Raw genomic sequence first — 15,524 nt, 5'->3', positions numbered from 1 at the left:
GGCTCAGCTCCCTATTTTTCAAGCGACACCTGAAAACTCATCTCTTTCGTCACTATCTGACTTCATCCCAAAAACAAAAAAAAAACTTTTCTTTCATATTTTTTTGTCTAGCTTGCACTTATTTGAACAATGCTTGAAACTTGGTATTACGAGCACTTCCTGTGTCTATTTGTCTCTATAAGATGAATCGCTTGATGTATCCCCCAGTTGTAAGTCGCTTTGGATAAAAGCGTCTGCTAAATGACTAAATGTAAATGTAAATGTAAATGTTTATAAAAAATGCATTTATATAGAAATTTCAAGAATATACTGGTCATTTACAGAATATTAGGAAAAAATGGATGCAAAAGTACCATAAATGTAGTCTATACAACTTTTGGAATATATATAAGTCGCCTGAAGCTATATAGTTTTGTGTAATAATCAAACTAAAATTTAACATGGATGCAACTGAATTTTCATTTTGGGTAAACAATTCACAGAGACTCTCCTGTATATTACTCTTACAGTGCAAATCTTAGTTTGTTAATAATGAAAGAGTACCATTTATAATTCATTGATCACTGCTTACTTGTGCTCAGGATGTCTTGATGAGAGATGAGGTCATCTAATGTCTGTGGCCTGTACTTTTCAACCCTGAAAATCAAGAAATAATATTTTTAAAACACTGTCCTGTCCCCCCCAATCATATTGTTTATCTAGTGGAGTGACAGCAATTCTAGTAAACTTTCTTACCTGTTTAAAACAACCCATAATTTACGCATACTAACATTATGGTGTTATTATAACGACAGTATAGCTATAATCACAAGTAGATATCATTAATAAAGAGTTTATCATTTCAGACATGTGCTTTAATAAGGATTAACGTTACTTTGCAGTGAATTGACTGATACACTTGAGTTGTCATCGTTTTTCTCCATCAACGATACGATGTCAGGTCTGATAACGTTCTTGTGTATATATGGTTACACTTTACTTGAAGGGGTGTGCATAAGACTGACATGACACCTTCATAATCATGACATGACACATGTCATGAATATGAAGGTTTTATGCATGTTTATGACAACTGTCATTAAGTGTCATTCGCTCAGTTATGTAATTTTTAATGCAAAGATGACATTGTTTGAGATGTCTTTGTTATGGGCTATGGTTAGGGGTAGGGTTAGGTCAAATAATGTCATATTTGCATTCAAAATGACATAACTGAGCGAATGCCACTTAATGACAGTTGTCATAAACATGCATAAAACCTTCATATTCATGACATGTGTCATGTCATGATTATGAAGGTGTCATGTCAGTCTTATGCACACCCCTTCAAGTAAAGTGTTACCGTATATATTTCATACATACTAAATGACGAGCTCAACTACAGCCCATAGTGATTTAATATCCATAAATCAATATGGCCATAAGTGCAGAATAAGCGCAATCCAGATGTAAACAAAGCAAACTTGTGCAGTGCTGCACATGTCGGCTAAAGAATGTCTCATGTGAAATAAACACCTTTTAAGCATTAGCTAAGAACACAAGATGGAAATGTGTACTACTAAACGCAAAAGACATTACCATGGTAAATTTCTCGTCTGAGGTTGTGCTTTACTTGCTGATGCCATCCTCTTGTATTTTGTTCAATCAGCCCCGCGATGTGCTTTGGCGCGTTTTCTTCTTCTTTTTCTTCTTCTGGTGTTTTATGGCGGTTTGGCAAACCAGCGGAAGAGGTGCATTACCGCCACCTACTGGTCTGGAGTGTGGAGTGTGAATAATTTGGAAGAAAGAAATATGCACTCTTGATTGCCTCGACCCATTTCCTAACAATACTTTTAAAGAAATATTATCAACTCCCAGCCATCCTAATTCTTGAATTAATTGAAATCTCTCCCTTTCATATGCAGAACACTCAACAATAATATGTTTCACTGTTTCTAATTCTCCACATTTGTCACACTTTCCCGATTCATGCTTACCTATTTTATAAAGACTATAGTTTCGCGTTTTCTTCTTCTCCTTCTTTTTGTTCAATGGCCGTTCACTCCTTAGGAGTATTACCGCCACCTACTGTATATCTTGCGCACATGGGTGATGAATCTATATATATATATATATATATAATAATTTACGCATTTAGCAGACGCTTTTGTCCAAAGCGACTTACAGTGCATTCAGGCTACATATTTTTATTTATTTTTTTACCAGTATGTGTGTTCTCTGGGAATCAAACCCACAACCTTTTGCGATGCTAACGCAATGCTCAACCACAGAGCCACAGGCAAGATCAGTCACAAGATCCTTAATCTTCCTTTCTGTGACTTCCATAAAACTGTTCTTTTTTACACTGTACACCCACAATCTATACTAAAACGTATTAAGTCTTGATATACACGTAATCCCCATTCATACTTAGCTATTGAAGTCATGCAATTTATTACTCCTTTGCATTTGTTTTCAAATTTCTTAATATGTCTCTTCCAAGTTCATTTCTAATCAAAGATTAAACCAAGATATTTGAACTCTGTCACTCTTTCTAATAATTGGTCATATCATTTCAGTGTCATTTGTTCCATTTTCCTTTTCTTTGTAAAAACCATATATTGAGTCTTTGATACCGAAAACTTCAATCCCCAATCTACTGACCACCTTTCAAGTTCATTTATTGATTCTTGTATTCCTTTAACTACATTTACTAAATTCCTACCTCTTTTTCATACTGCACCATCATCTGCATATAATGCCTTTCCAATGCTTGGTTTAACTCTTTCAAATATATCATTAATCATCAAATGAAATAAAATTGGACTGATTACACTTCCTTGTGGAGTCCCATTCAGGATATCATACGATGCTGACATTTCTTCACCTATTCTTACCTGGAATGTACGCTCAAACAAAAAAAATCTAATATCCAATTATACATTCTCCCCCCATTCCAAATGTATTTAAATTAATTAAAGGGGTCATAGAATGCCCATTTTCCACAAGTTGATATGATTCTTTAGGGTCTTAATGAAAAGTCTGTAACATAGTTTGGTTAAAATTTCTCAATGGTAGTGTAAAAAACACCTTTTTTACCCTGTCAAAAACAGCTTTTTCAGAGCAAGCCGTTTTTGTAGCATTTCCCTTTAAATGTTAATGAGCTGTGCTGACCCCGCCCCTCTCTTCGAGCCGCTCTCTGAGGGACTGTTTACTTTAGCCGCATTCATCGTGAAACTTGCTAATTAGCACATTATTAGGAAAGGCGATTTGCAAAGATTCATTACAAAACATTATACTCACTTCTTCTGTAGGAGAAGCTGGATCGTGAATGATTCGCGCGAACATAAACTCCTTTAGGTAGATCGGGGTCACATTCCCTTCAGAAACAATGCAATCCACTGCGTCTTCAGCGGCTCAGATGTCACCGGGTGGATTTTTATCATTATAGGGTGGTTGTGTACACACACTGCCAACACACATTTCAGTTCAAACAACTTGTAAAAGTGCATTTAGCATCCTATGACCCCTTTAACAGTCCCTCCCTCCATAAAGTGTCATATGCCTTTTCAATGTCAAAGAAAACGGCAACAATCATTTTTTTCATTATTAGAGCTTTTTAAACATCATTTTCAAATAATATCAGAGCATCCATTGTAGATCTTTTCTTCCTAAAACCACTCTGAGCTGATGATAATATTTATTTTTTCTCCAAAAAATAATTCAACCTTCTTACTATCATTTTCTCCATTACCTTGCATAGTGTAGATGTAAGAGCAATTGGCCTACAACTATTGGATTTTGTTGCATCTTTACCTGGTTTCACTACTGGTATCACTATTGCACTTTTCCAATCTTTGGGCAAGCTGCCTTCATTTCATATATGAGTATATAAATCCAATAATGCTTTAATGGCTACGTCTGGTAAATTTTTTAACATACTGTAACTGATCATGTCTCTCCCTGGCATTGTATTCTTTGAATTGTTAATGGCTATTTTTAACTCAAAAGAATTTAAATCCTCATATTATTATCAACTCCTTGTTTTTTTCCTACAAACATTCTCATATATTTTACTTAGTTCTTGTCTTCTTTTTAAGAACTCTTTTTAAGAGTTTTCAATACTATGAATTTTAGCAAAAGTTTTACCTAAGACTTCTGTCTTTTCTTTATTCGTTATGGCCATTTTCCCTTCCTCTTCAGTTACAGGGATCTGTTTATAATTGTCAATACCACTCATTTTCCTAATCATTCTCCATACCACATGCATTCCAGTCTCTCTTCCAATTGTGTTACAGAATTCCTGCCAAGCCTTTCTCTTTGCACTTTTAATTACCCTTCTTGCAGCTGCCCTTTTCTTCTGATATTCTACAACTGTATCCTGAGTTATTAACCTTTTTAAAATCCGGAATGCCTTATTCCTCTCTCTAATTGCCACTGTGCACTCTTCAGACCACCACGGTACACTTTTCTTTTTTTTTCCATCACCTCTTATTAACGGTGTAGATTGGTTTGCTGCAGAAACGATTTCACCTATATTTCTCCTCAATATTCCCTTCCAACTTCATATCTTTGAAATTTTCTTCACACAACACAGACAATTGCTTCCATTTTGCCTGCTTAAATCCCCATCTTGCACACTGAATAAAGTTTTGCTTTCGAATTGCATTCTGAATCTCACATACTGCAGGCCAATGATCACTGCCCAAATGATCTTCATGTACACTCCAAGTACACTTACCGGCTAAGGCAGCTGATGTTATTGTGAGATCTAAACATGACATGCCACCTTTTATTATATCCATTCTTGTTGGTTTCCCATCATTCAAACATACAAGCGAGTGCTCTTCTATAACTATCCCATTATTGTCTGTACTTTTACTACCCCTTAAACCATTATGTGCATTAAAATCCCCACATGTAATAATTTTACCCTGTGTATCACCCATCACTTCTTCTAAAATTTATTTGCATGGGTTATAAAAAATTTTAATTCTAATTTCTTCACGTATTCCCATTACTTCTATACTTACACATTCTACATTATTACTTTTGTATATTCTCTTATATGCTATGCCTTCTTTAATAAATGTTGCACACCCTCCACCTCTTCCAGTTTCTCTATCTTTCCTCTCTACTACATATCCACTGATCTTAAAATCCAAGGAGATATTTAACCATGTCTCCTGAATACACATGATGTCTGGTACCTTTTCCATTTCTGTGATATGTTTTTTAAATTCTTGCCCATTTGCTATTAAGTTCCTGGCATTCCAATGTAGTAGTAAGACATTATACAACTATTTATTATTACTCTGAGTCATATCCAAAGCAGCAGTTCCTTCCTTTGCTTTCAAAATCCCATGGACCTCCACCGCTGTAAAAAAAAAATGCTGCAAAAGCTGCTATAAACGCAAAGGATGGTCTCACCAGATGTTGATTTAATTTAGTTAATAGAAGTTAATTGATAAAGAAAATCTATTTATGACATTATTATGTCATTCCAGACAGACTGATGATGATGAGATTTCTGTGTGGAGCACTGGCTGCTGTTAGACTCCTTGTGCAAACAAAAATCTCACTGGATTATTACAATTAATGGCAAAACGAATGTTTGGAAATGTAAACTGATATTTCCTACTGACACACTACAGCAAAAGATAAGAAATAACTGACATAAAAAAAAAATTTAAGCTGGTGAAAATGCTAGTGTTCTAATAATTTTGACCACCACTATATATATATATATACAAAAAAAAAAAAACTTCTTCAACCAGCCTGAGCTGATTTGCTGGTCTACTAAGATTGGTCTGTGGCTGTTAGACCAGTGCAAACCAAATAAAACAAGCAAACCATCTTAGACCATCTTGGTGATTCAGTCATATTATTAGGCTATTATTATTATCATTTTAAATGGATGCTCCTGACCTGCAGTTTATATTGCTGTAAATTCTAACATTTGATAGGTGAAGTTGATTTTAATTTTGATTTTCAATTTTAAAATATTGGCTGCACTTGGAAATGCAGTGGGGCAACTTCCATTTGACAGGCAGTTCAACAATTTGATTAAAAAGGTTCTCTGAGTTCAAACAGTGAGCTCACTGCGTTGATGCTTATCTCGCGAGAACTCTCTCCCTGCTTGTGTCGGCGATGCTGATGCTGATGCTGATGCTGTTGCTGTGAATTTGATTGACGCGAACATGTCGGTGTGATGGGGGAGCGCCGGGATGCAGCTGATGATGGTCCAGAAGGGGAATACGTGCAGTCAAATCAGACGTTATCGTTAAGAAATAACACCTAACGTTCTCCTTTATCATCTATAACAAAGATGTCTGAATTTGTGTTGCATTTCACACGCGCGCAATGGATCTAGCTGATGCCACCGCAGCGAGGATCTGATTTGTATTTTTTCCTTCCTTCCATCAATATCTGTGTATTATGGTAGAGTCAAGCCGGAGCATCAAACATAAACTGTGCAACCCTGATGACAACACCGTCAGGAAATCAGGATATCAACAATGGAATCGCCTTACACGTAGAGTCTAGTTTTTCACGATCACACACACACCATTATTAGTGCTTTCACGAACGCACTATCCAAGTGTTGTCTAATCTGATTGAGCGAAAAAAGTAGCCTGCACTTAAGAGACGGACCACTGCTCGCAAATTATGGACGAGGAGAATATGACCAAAAGCGACGAGCATCATCTGAGTTTGCAAAAAGCCTTGCAGCAGTGCGAACTGGTGCAAAACATGATAGACATTAGTATCTCCAGCTTGGAAGGTCTGAGGACCAAATGTGCCACATCCAACGACTTGACACAAAAAGAAATCCGAACGCTGGAGGTAAGCGAGCATCCATTTGCCTGAGCCCAAATGTGAATGTTGCACCCCAGCATTTCTACAAATGTCACGAGAGTGGATGCTTGTGGGTGCGTGCATGCACATTAAACAATTTAGCATCTTTGAACGTGTTTCCAGTTCAAGTTGCGTCTCGGGGATTGACTATATTGGCGTAATAAATGAAGAAGCTGGCGCTGCAGTGCGCATTCTGCAGGTGGTGAAGAAGGTGGCTCGTGCGTTCGCGCTGCTAACATGGACACCGAAAGGGGCCTATTGTTGACATTAATTGATATCCTCGTTTTTTAATTATCCTCGTCATTAAAACGGTCGTTCGTACAATATAAACTTGAGATCGTTTTAAATTGTGTTATGTAACCAGAGGTACTGTCCCAGATATTTTCTTTCGATATGATGGCAGTTTTTGTAGTAGCCTACTGTAGTGGTCGCCCAAATATGTTTTTTTTCAAAGACCCTATAGCTAGATCAGGGTGGCCGATGTGATGCTTTTTAAAAATTAGACTTGTGTGAGAACGGGAAACGCATTCTGTTTTAACGTCTTTTACTGTTTTTCCCCTTTATGTAGGCTAATGTGTCTCAAACTTGGGGATGGGATTCGATTCATTTTCCGATTATTCTAAACGATTCAGGTTTCATTAGGGATTCGATTCGAGCTACTTTTCTTTCATTTAGCAGCTCATGATGCTTTCTGTCTTGAACAGCTTGTTGCCAAATGATGAGATCATTTCAGCTTGAAACAGAATAGATTTCAGCATCGAAATTCTATAAAAAACTCTATGTGCATAAGTGCATAAGCATAAGTGAAATAAAATAATAATAAAATAACTGATTGAAAAAAGTAATTAAATAAATAAAAAATAAAACATAACTCTTAATATTTATATTGACATGAATGATGTGTTAGTAGGCAGCTGATTTATGTCTCATGAGCCTTACAACAAAACAGATAAGTTTTACCTGTTTTACGAAAGTACTCACTCGCTGTTCAAGTGAGTCAGATTCATTCAGAAACTGTTTAGCTATTCAAAAGTGTTTCTTTTACTAAAAATAATTGTCTCATAAAAGTCATTCGTTTGATGGACTACGCTGATCCCACTATATTTATTTAAATCACTAAAAAGAACCGATTCATATGAGTAATTTGCTCAGGAATCAAATTACTTTTACTCGCGCTGTATGTTTTTGATTTACTGAAAAGAACCGACTCACAAGAGTCATTCATTCAGGAATCTGACTACCGGTTACTAGTGTTGCTTTCGTCAACGAAAATTATGACTAAATATCGTCGTCAACGAACCTTTATCACGTGACGAAAACGAGACGAGACGCAACGTAAATGCTGGTCATGTGACGATGACTATAATTAAATGTATAATGCAATATTGTTGACGAATAAAAACGAGACTAAATGTGGTTTACAAAATAAAAACTATGCTAAAATGTCTCTTCATTTTCGTTGACCAAAACGAGACGAAACAAAATGATATAACGTTATTTCGTCTCGTTTAGTCGCGTTATTAGACAGCTTCACACAAAGACTAGACTAAAACTAAAATTAAAACAGGCCGCCAAAAACAACACTACCGGTTACTCTCTATTTTATTGGCTTTTCAGTAAAATGTACACCGTAAAACAATTAGTTGGTTTTAAAAACCTAGTTCAGAAATGGTGTTTTAAATGTTGTTATCTTGAACAATTCGTTAATTACAGTAGGCCTATCTCTCAAAAGAAGCCAAAACAATAGTCTGATCATTTTTCTGTTAGTCTACCTTTTTGCTGCAAAACACACTTGTGCAATTGGACTTGTAACTGCAAACCTTACTGAGATATAGCCCTTGTGAAAACGTCCCATGTAGACCTGGTCTCACCTGTTTAAATGGGTGGGGATTTTTAGACTTATCCAACTGCAGTCCTGCCTGATTTGGCACAAATTTCCTCCCAGCAGTCAGTTGGTTGACTTCTTTTGCTCTGTGTTTGCAGCATGTTTAGGCTTCAGATGTTGTTTTACATTAGACTGGGTCTGTGCAGATGCAAGAAAAAAGTATTTCTGCTTATGGGCTTGATGTGTAGGCTGTATGACACCTATTTCTTAACCCCACCATCTTGTCAATATCTTACATTTTAGCTTAGTCAGTTATTTATGTTCGGGTCGTTATGATATAGTATTACTTTATTTTGTGATTATATCTGTGTTTTTGTGTAAGATGATACTTTTGATCCTGATTATGTGTTGTTGCATGCATTTTGGCACAGTGTTAACCATTTTTGACTGCTTTTCAGAAGCTCTCTAGTATTTTTGCACTCTGTTCTCTTGATGTGGGGAAACCCATTTTCCATTGGCTGTCGATTGCAGCCGTCACTAGTGTCAGTATGTCACAATGAAGCACTTTGTTTGTTCATGTTGATGGAATAATAATTACAAACATTAGATATTATCAGGGGGTTCTTGCTTGTTTATCTGGTGATGGATGTGCATTACCATTCTCAATTTACAGGCAGCAGTGATGCTCAAAGCGTAACGGCATTTGGTACCAGCAATACAGGGATCCCTCTTTAAATATATGAGCTTTTACCAAAAATAATAAAAACTCATTCAAGGTTTAAAGTATATTAAAATACAACAGGGCATTTTCTGTGGTCTAGACAAACCGTGCACTTCAAATACATCAGGTACTGATAGAATATGTAGTATTTTCTAATCAAGGATTACAATTTATGTTGTTTTGTAAATTCATAATATTCATAACAAGCATATCCTTTGCTTACAAATTGCCATTGGCTTAAATGAGATTAGAAACAACATAGAATCTACTATAGTGGACCCATAACAGCCACGGAATAAAAAAACAAAGGAAGCTGCAACTTTTATGTCACAGTTCTAATAAAGTCACAAGTGTAAGATAAAAGTCACAGTTACCTTTTTAATGTTTTATTCTGTGGTGGAAAAAAACACAGAGTTGCAAGATGCAGACTCAGAATTCAGAGAAAAAATAGAATTGCAAGATGTACACTCATGAATTGTGAGAAAAAAAGTCAGAATTCTGAGTTTTATCTCGTAATTCTGATTTTTTCCCCCTTAGAATAGGAAGTTTATATCTCGCAGTTCTATGTTTCGATGTCACAATTCTGACTTTTTTCTTTCTGACATTTTTTTGCGTGTAAAATAAATCTGAACTATGAGATAAAATGCTGCAATTATATTTTTTTCATTTCAAGGCTTCCATAATGGTCAGATGTCTCAAATAAATAAATAAATAGTCATAAAAATGGCCTTTTTGAATCATAAAAACGTAAAATTAAAATGATTGATTCAATAAAAAGGCAAATAAATTATTTTATTCGACATGTCATGTGACAATTAACTGTTAAAATGCCAAATGTGTTGTTAAATTATTGCAATATTTAAGAAATTACTTGTTAATAGTAGGCCAAAAGGGTTCAGCTGACAAAAAGTTTGGGATTTATTGGGTTAAAGAATTAATCTGTTCTGTTCGAAATATACCTGCAGCCGTTCTAAAATAACAAGAGAGAGTGTCATGGATTTGGTATGACTTGTATTTAGTTCAAGAAGTGAATTGAGAACTTTGAGTGAAAATGTTCATTAGAAGAAACATCTCTAGGCTTTAATCCTTGATTATTTCAGCTGGGACCCACAGACAATGTGTGTTGTTTTCATACAGTAACATTCAGCAAACAGTGTTGCCATGGGAGATCAACTCAACACAAATGAAACTGAACAGACTACAGATGTAGATGGACAGTATTCAATAAACTGATAAGGCTGAAATGATCAAACAGCCGATTATTATTTACTCGTTAGCTTGAAAGGTCAACATTTATCTTGATGGCATCCAGTGTGTGATATTCCTCATGTACTGTATAACGCAAGCTCACTTGTGGACAATCCATAAGGATGCAACAAATCCATGTTGTGCCTTTTGTTGTTAAAAAAGTGTCTCAGGGAAACCATTTGTATGGCTTTTTAAGTTCAGTTACTCAATTTACACAGTAAGTAAATGTAATGTTTTAAGTTAATGCAGAATAATTAAGAACAAGTTTTTATTGCATGTGATTTTTGCAAATGATGTGCTTGATCTCATTTTTTCTTGAAGAAATGAATACTCCATATTTACAGTACATGAATATTCATCACATAACTACTCGTGAAATAGCTTAAAATGTGTAACATTTCTAAATGTGACAACAAAGCCCCCAACAACTGTGTAAATAAAACTGGTATATGGTCAAACAATGCAACTATATTAATTATTTATGCCACGGTGCATGCTGGGAATGGAGCTGAACCACAAAACCTTTTTTCCAGTATAGACTTATTTGAGCTAAAAATGCATTAATATAACTCACCTGCTGCTTTTTGCTTCATCTTAAAAAAAAGTAGTATATTATGACAGAAAACACCAAAAAATATATTTAGTTGATGTAAGAATCATTTAGTGCATTTATGCTTTTTCCACCCAAAAAGTTGTGTGAATAGTTAAATATTAAAGTCTTTAAAACCATAAATAGAGTACATGAGAGACAAAGATTTGGAAATGCTATACACTGTAAAAAAAATACTGTTTCAGCTTTTCTACTTTAAAATTTCATGTTTAATTTACTGTGTTACTTGCCGTTTTTCTGTAATTGTTTTTAAAATGTGGTGAAGCTTTAAATGTTGCATTCATATTCCTCTTTATGTCCCTGCACAAAGGCTGCAGTGACATCACTGTCTTGGGAAACTTGTCCAGTTTAGAATATTCATGTTTTTCCAAAATGCTGAGAAACAGTTCAAAGAGATCATGAAATATTGAATGACATGAAGGACAGATAAAAATGCCAAGCATTGCATTTAGAGTTTGCTTACAGATCTGCATATGTGACTGATGAAAATTGTTCAACTTATATTTACATATTAAAAATGTTAAAATGTCATATTGTTGAATGAGTGCTATATAAAGTTCTTTCTTTCTTTTTTTGTCAGGGTAAACTGGTCAAGTATTTTAGTCGGCAGCTCTCTTACAAGCATAAAGTGTCCTTACAGGAGCAGAATGTGGAGTTGGATGGATTCCCGCAGCTGGGACACTGGTTCCGCATTGTTAACATGAGGAAGGAGGTTATTGAGGTATGTGCAGTCCTGTATGTTGTGTCCTAAACCAGTCATACACAAACCCCGCCCCACAGATGATTTCATTGGTCGACTCCATCACACAGTCACCTGTCAAGAAAAGTTCAGACTTCATGGATTCAGAAATATCATGTATGGATTTGATTGTGACAGACAGTAATGCTGTCTATCAAGATGTGCTACCAATGCTCTACTAAAGTTAGGGTGTAGGTTAGGGTTAGTATTTGTTTCATTTGTTTTATTTAATTAGCCCTGTGATTGACATTAGTAATGAAATCTGTAGAATTTCATTTTTGTCTCAAACAGGGTTATCGTTAACTAAAACTAAAACTAAAACTAAAACCATTAAAAAAATAAACATTAACCAAAATAAAATATTAAAAGCATAAAATATTAAAAACGTTTTCAGCTGTTTGCTTAGGCAACATTTCTAATTTTTGTTTATAATCAAAGTACTAAAATAACTAAAATAAAACTTGAAAACTAAAACCTAAAAACAAAATTACAAAAACTGTCAAATTAAAATGAAAACAGAAAATATAAAAACAAAATCTAATACTACACAGTACTTGAAATAAAAATAAATATTAACGGAAATAAAATATTAAAAAAACTTAAAATATCAAAAATTATAATTGTATGTCAGTGATGCTAAAATAACGCTGGTCTCAGATCATGTCTTTGGACAATAAAAGTTTTTGGTTCATCCAGTCAATCATCAACTTTAATTTCTATATTATCTGTTATCAAGGTCCAAAATGAATAAGCTCCAAATGCATCTAAATATGGCAAGTAAATAAAGCCAGTTGGTCTCTAACATTTTTGGAAGTGCACAGTAATGTATGATTTAAAGTGATGATTTTATATACTGTAAGAGCAATAATCTCTGACATAAGCAATATTTGCAAATCAAATCAAAATAGTCTAGCAGAGAAAAGAAAAGTGAGTTACTATGAGTGAAAATATTAAATAAGAAAATGTCACTAAATCTTGTCTTAAATACTGACAATTTCACTCCGCTTTATTTCTAAAAACAACTCCATTTAAGATATTATATTTATAATATTTTTACTAACCCTAACCCTACATGAAACTAAGTTTTGATTTAATTACGCCATATTGTTTCATCGTCAGTGCTTGATTTCAAGCTGAAATTGGTGAAAGGAAATGATCAGAAAACAGGAACAGTAAGAAAGCTGACAAATTTCACATGTTTCAGAATATAGTCCTATACATGCTCAGATAGGATGGCAGTGAAATGTTTTACAAGCTATGTCTATGCAAAGAAAATAAAGGCAGAAAACAGAAGAAAGAAAATAAATACAATATATGAATATCTAAAAGTTGTACAGTAAAGTGAACATAGTGATGTGAAATCCAGATTTAAGTGAGAGTGTGGAGAGATGTGCAATTATATGTAAATGTGTGACTGGTTGACAGTTGGCTAGTGAGAGCATCCTAATGTAGGATCAGGATGTTTTGTGGGAAGTAGCTGCTTCTGAGCCTCCCCATGCAGTGCATCTCGAAATATTTCCCGTCTGATGGCATAAAAGGTTGTAAACATACGGTCTAGAACAGCAGATTCTCTGAAGGCCTTGAGGTTTTTCCTCCTGTGTCGCTGTCCTCGGTGCTGAAGTGTTGGCGCTGTCCAATGTGCTGAAGCCCCCTGCTGATGTGGAGAAGGAATTGCAGCTATATAGAGCACAACACTCAGGCTCCTGAAATAAAAACCTTATTAATTTTGGCCATAGAGGAATTAACCAATGTTATATGCTTTTGCTGAAGCCATCAGCCCACATTATTTCAACTCGTTTGTCTCTCTATATACAATTATCATTTTTAAACCAATATTTTTATATTTATCCTTTGTATTTAATTTGTCATTTGCAGTGCTTCATGGAATTGTAGTTCTTTTCTTCATTAGAGCCGCTAAGTCTTGTACCTTTGCCTTTTTGTCTGATTTTCAAATACTTTGTGTTACAAATCAAAGTTTGTAATATTGTGATTCACCTCATAGCCTGCTGGTTTAGTTCATGGTTTAGAACTCTCAAATAAAGACATTTTGGAAAAATTAATGGGAAAGTACTTCCTGAACGAAGACTGATGAAAAAAGTGGACAGGGACTGTACTAAACTTGTATGTTTTAGAATTACAAATGAAAAATATGTTATATAGATGTTATATATAACATCACACATATTTTAAAGAAGCTGAGTGCTTACGTTTTGAATTTTAATGTAGTTGTTTGGCATCTTGCATGGTAATTGAAGGTTGTAGTTTTGAATCTGTCACCATTGAGCAAAGCATTTGCTGTAATAAGTTTATTGCTTGAATAAGTCCCTGTTATACTATATGTTTATTGTAATTTATTGTGGATAACAGCATTAGTAATTGTATGTGTTGCTGACATATTTATGAGTCCAAGTTAAGTCTCATGTCTTTTGTCGTCAGTCTGTTTCAAGTTTTAAACGAACATTTTCCTATATTCTATATATTAGCTTTATAAATCCTGTCAATTAATTAAATTTATTTAAAAAGAGGTACTATTTCAAGTGATTTCTTTGTTCAGATCAAGTCATACTTACACTATATAAAAATAGTACTGTTTTACGTTTTACTTGAATCAAAAGATAATTTTGTTTAACATCATATATTTTTTAAATGAATAATTTATTGGTCATTTTTAACTTGAGCATTTTTTTCTTTCCATTAATGCAAATCATTTTTTTTTTTGTACAATTTCACTCAGAATTTCCCATAATAACAAATAAAATGGCAACTATGGTAATTACTTGTCATTTTGATCCCAACTTATATATGTGTTTTGAGAAACAAGTATGTGAAAAAAATTATGCATATGTGACCAAAACACTAATAAATAAAATAAAATGTATTATAAAATAATAAAATAAACAGTAATATTGTGAAATATTATTACAATGAAAAAACCATTAAGTAAAAAAAAAATAAAAACGTAAATATTACGTTTTTAGCTTAATATATTTTAAAATGTAGCAGCCATTACTCCAGTCCTCAGTGTCACATGATCCTTTGGAAACATTTACTCTTATAAATGTTGACAACAGTTGTGATGAATAATAAAAAGTTGAAAGTTGAAATAGAAATCTTTTTTCACATTGTGTCTTAACTGTCACTTTTGATAATTTTAATGCATTCTTGCTGAATAAAAGTATTACTTTCTTAAAAAAAAAAATCTTATTGCTGACGTGAACTATTGAACAGTAGTGTACTATTTTAAAAATACTTTTTTGGAAGTTGTATTCAAAATCCACTTGGCTCTAAAATCTCTTGGGGCACATGTGAATGACATCCAAGTGATTTCTCAAATGGTTTTTCAGTCAGCTTGCACATCTCTCAGACTTTACTCTTTATTGTAGGAGATCTCTCCAGGTGAGCTGACTCTGGAGACTCTGTTGGAGATGTCGGATGAGCAGGTGTGTGAGGCGCTGCAGAAGTTTGGAGCGAGTGAAGAAGAATGTGCTCGGCTCAATGCCTCGCTCACATGTCTACGATCAGCCCACAAATCAGGTGAGTTCACAGG

General features: G+C 34.4%; 2 protein-coding genes across 5 annotated transcripts in view; one reads left to right on the top strand and one right to left on the bottom strand.

Annotated features, from left to right (window-relative positions):
* LOC107704514 (replication factor C subunit 5-like) overlaps positions 1-2,023 on the bottom strand; it is a 15,942-nt gene extending 13,919 nt beyond the window's left edge. For 2 of the 4 annotated variants that reach the window (XM_016507466.1, XM_016507450.1), the window contains exons 1-2: positions 1,576-1,709; positions 572-636 (exon numbers count right to left, since the gene is read on the bottom strand). In XM_016507466.1, the coding sequence (XP_016362952.1) occupies positions 572-636; positions 1,576-1,622 (112 nt within the window). In that variant the 5' untranslated portion in view covers positions 1,623-1,709. Of the gene's footprint in view, positions 1-571; positions 637-1,575; positions 1,711-2,001 lie in introns of those variants that run through there. The other 2 variants (XM_016507458.1, XM_016507472.1) reach the window with 2 other exon arrangements.
* Positions 2,024-6,131: 4,108 nt separating this feature from the next.
* The window catches only part of LOC107704958 (kinase suppressor of Ras 2-like), an 85,610-nt gene continuing 76,217 nt past the window's right edge, over positions 6,132-15,524 (top strand). Inside the window, exons 1-3 of the mRNA XM_016508046.1 lie at positions 6,132-6,822; positions 11,819-11,959; positions 15,361-15,511. Of these exons, the coding sequence (XP_016363532.1) occupies positions 6,646-6,822; positions 11,819-11,959; positions 15,361-15,511 (469 nt within the window). The 5' untranslated portion in view covers positions 6,132-6,645. The remainder of the gene's footprint in view (positions 6,823-11,818; positions 11,960-15,360; positions 15,512-15,524) is intronic.

Source organism: Sinocyclocheilus anshuiensis, unplaced genomic scaffold (genome assembly GCF_001515605.1).
Source record: "Sinocyclocheilus anshuiensis isolate Anshui unplaced genomic scaffold, SAMN03320099.WGS_v1.1 scaffold117, whole genome shotgun sequence".
NCBI lineage: Eukaryota > Metazoa > Chordata > Actinopteri > Cypriniformes > Cyprinidae > Sinocyclocheilus > Sinocyclocheilus anshuiensis.
This window is presented reverse-complemented; position numbering and strand designations above follow the sequence as displayed.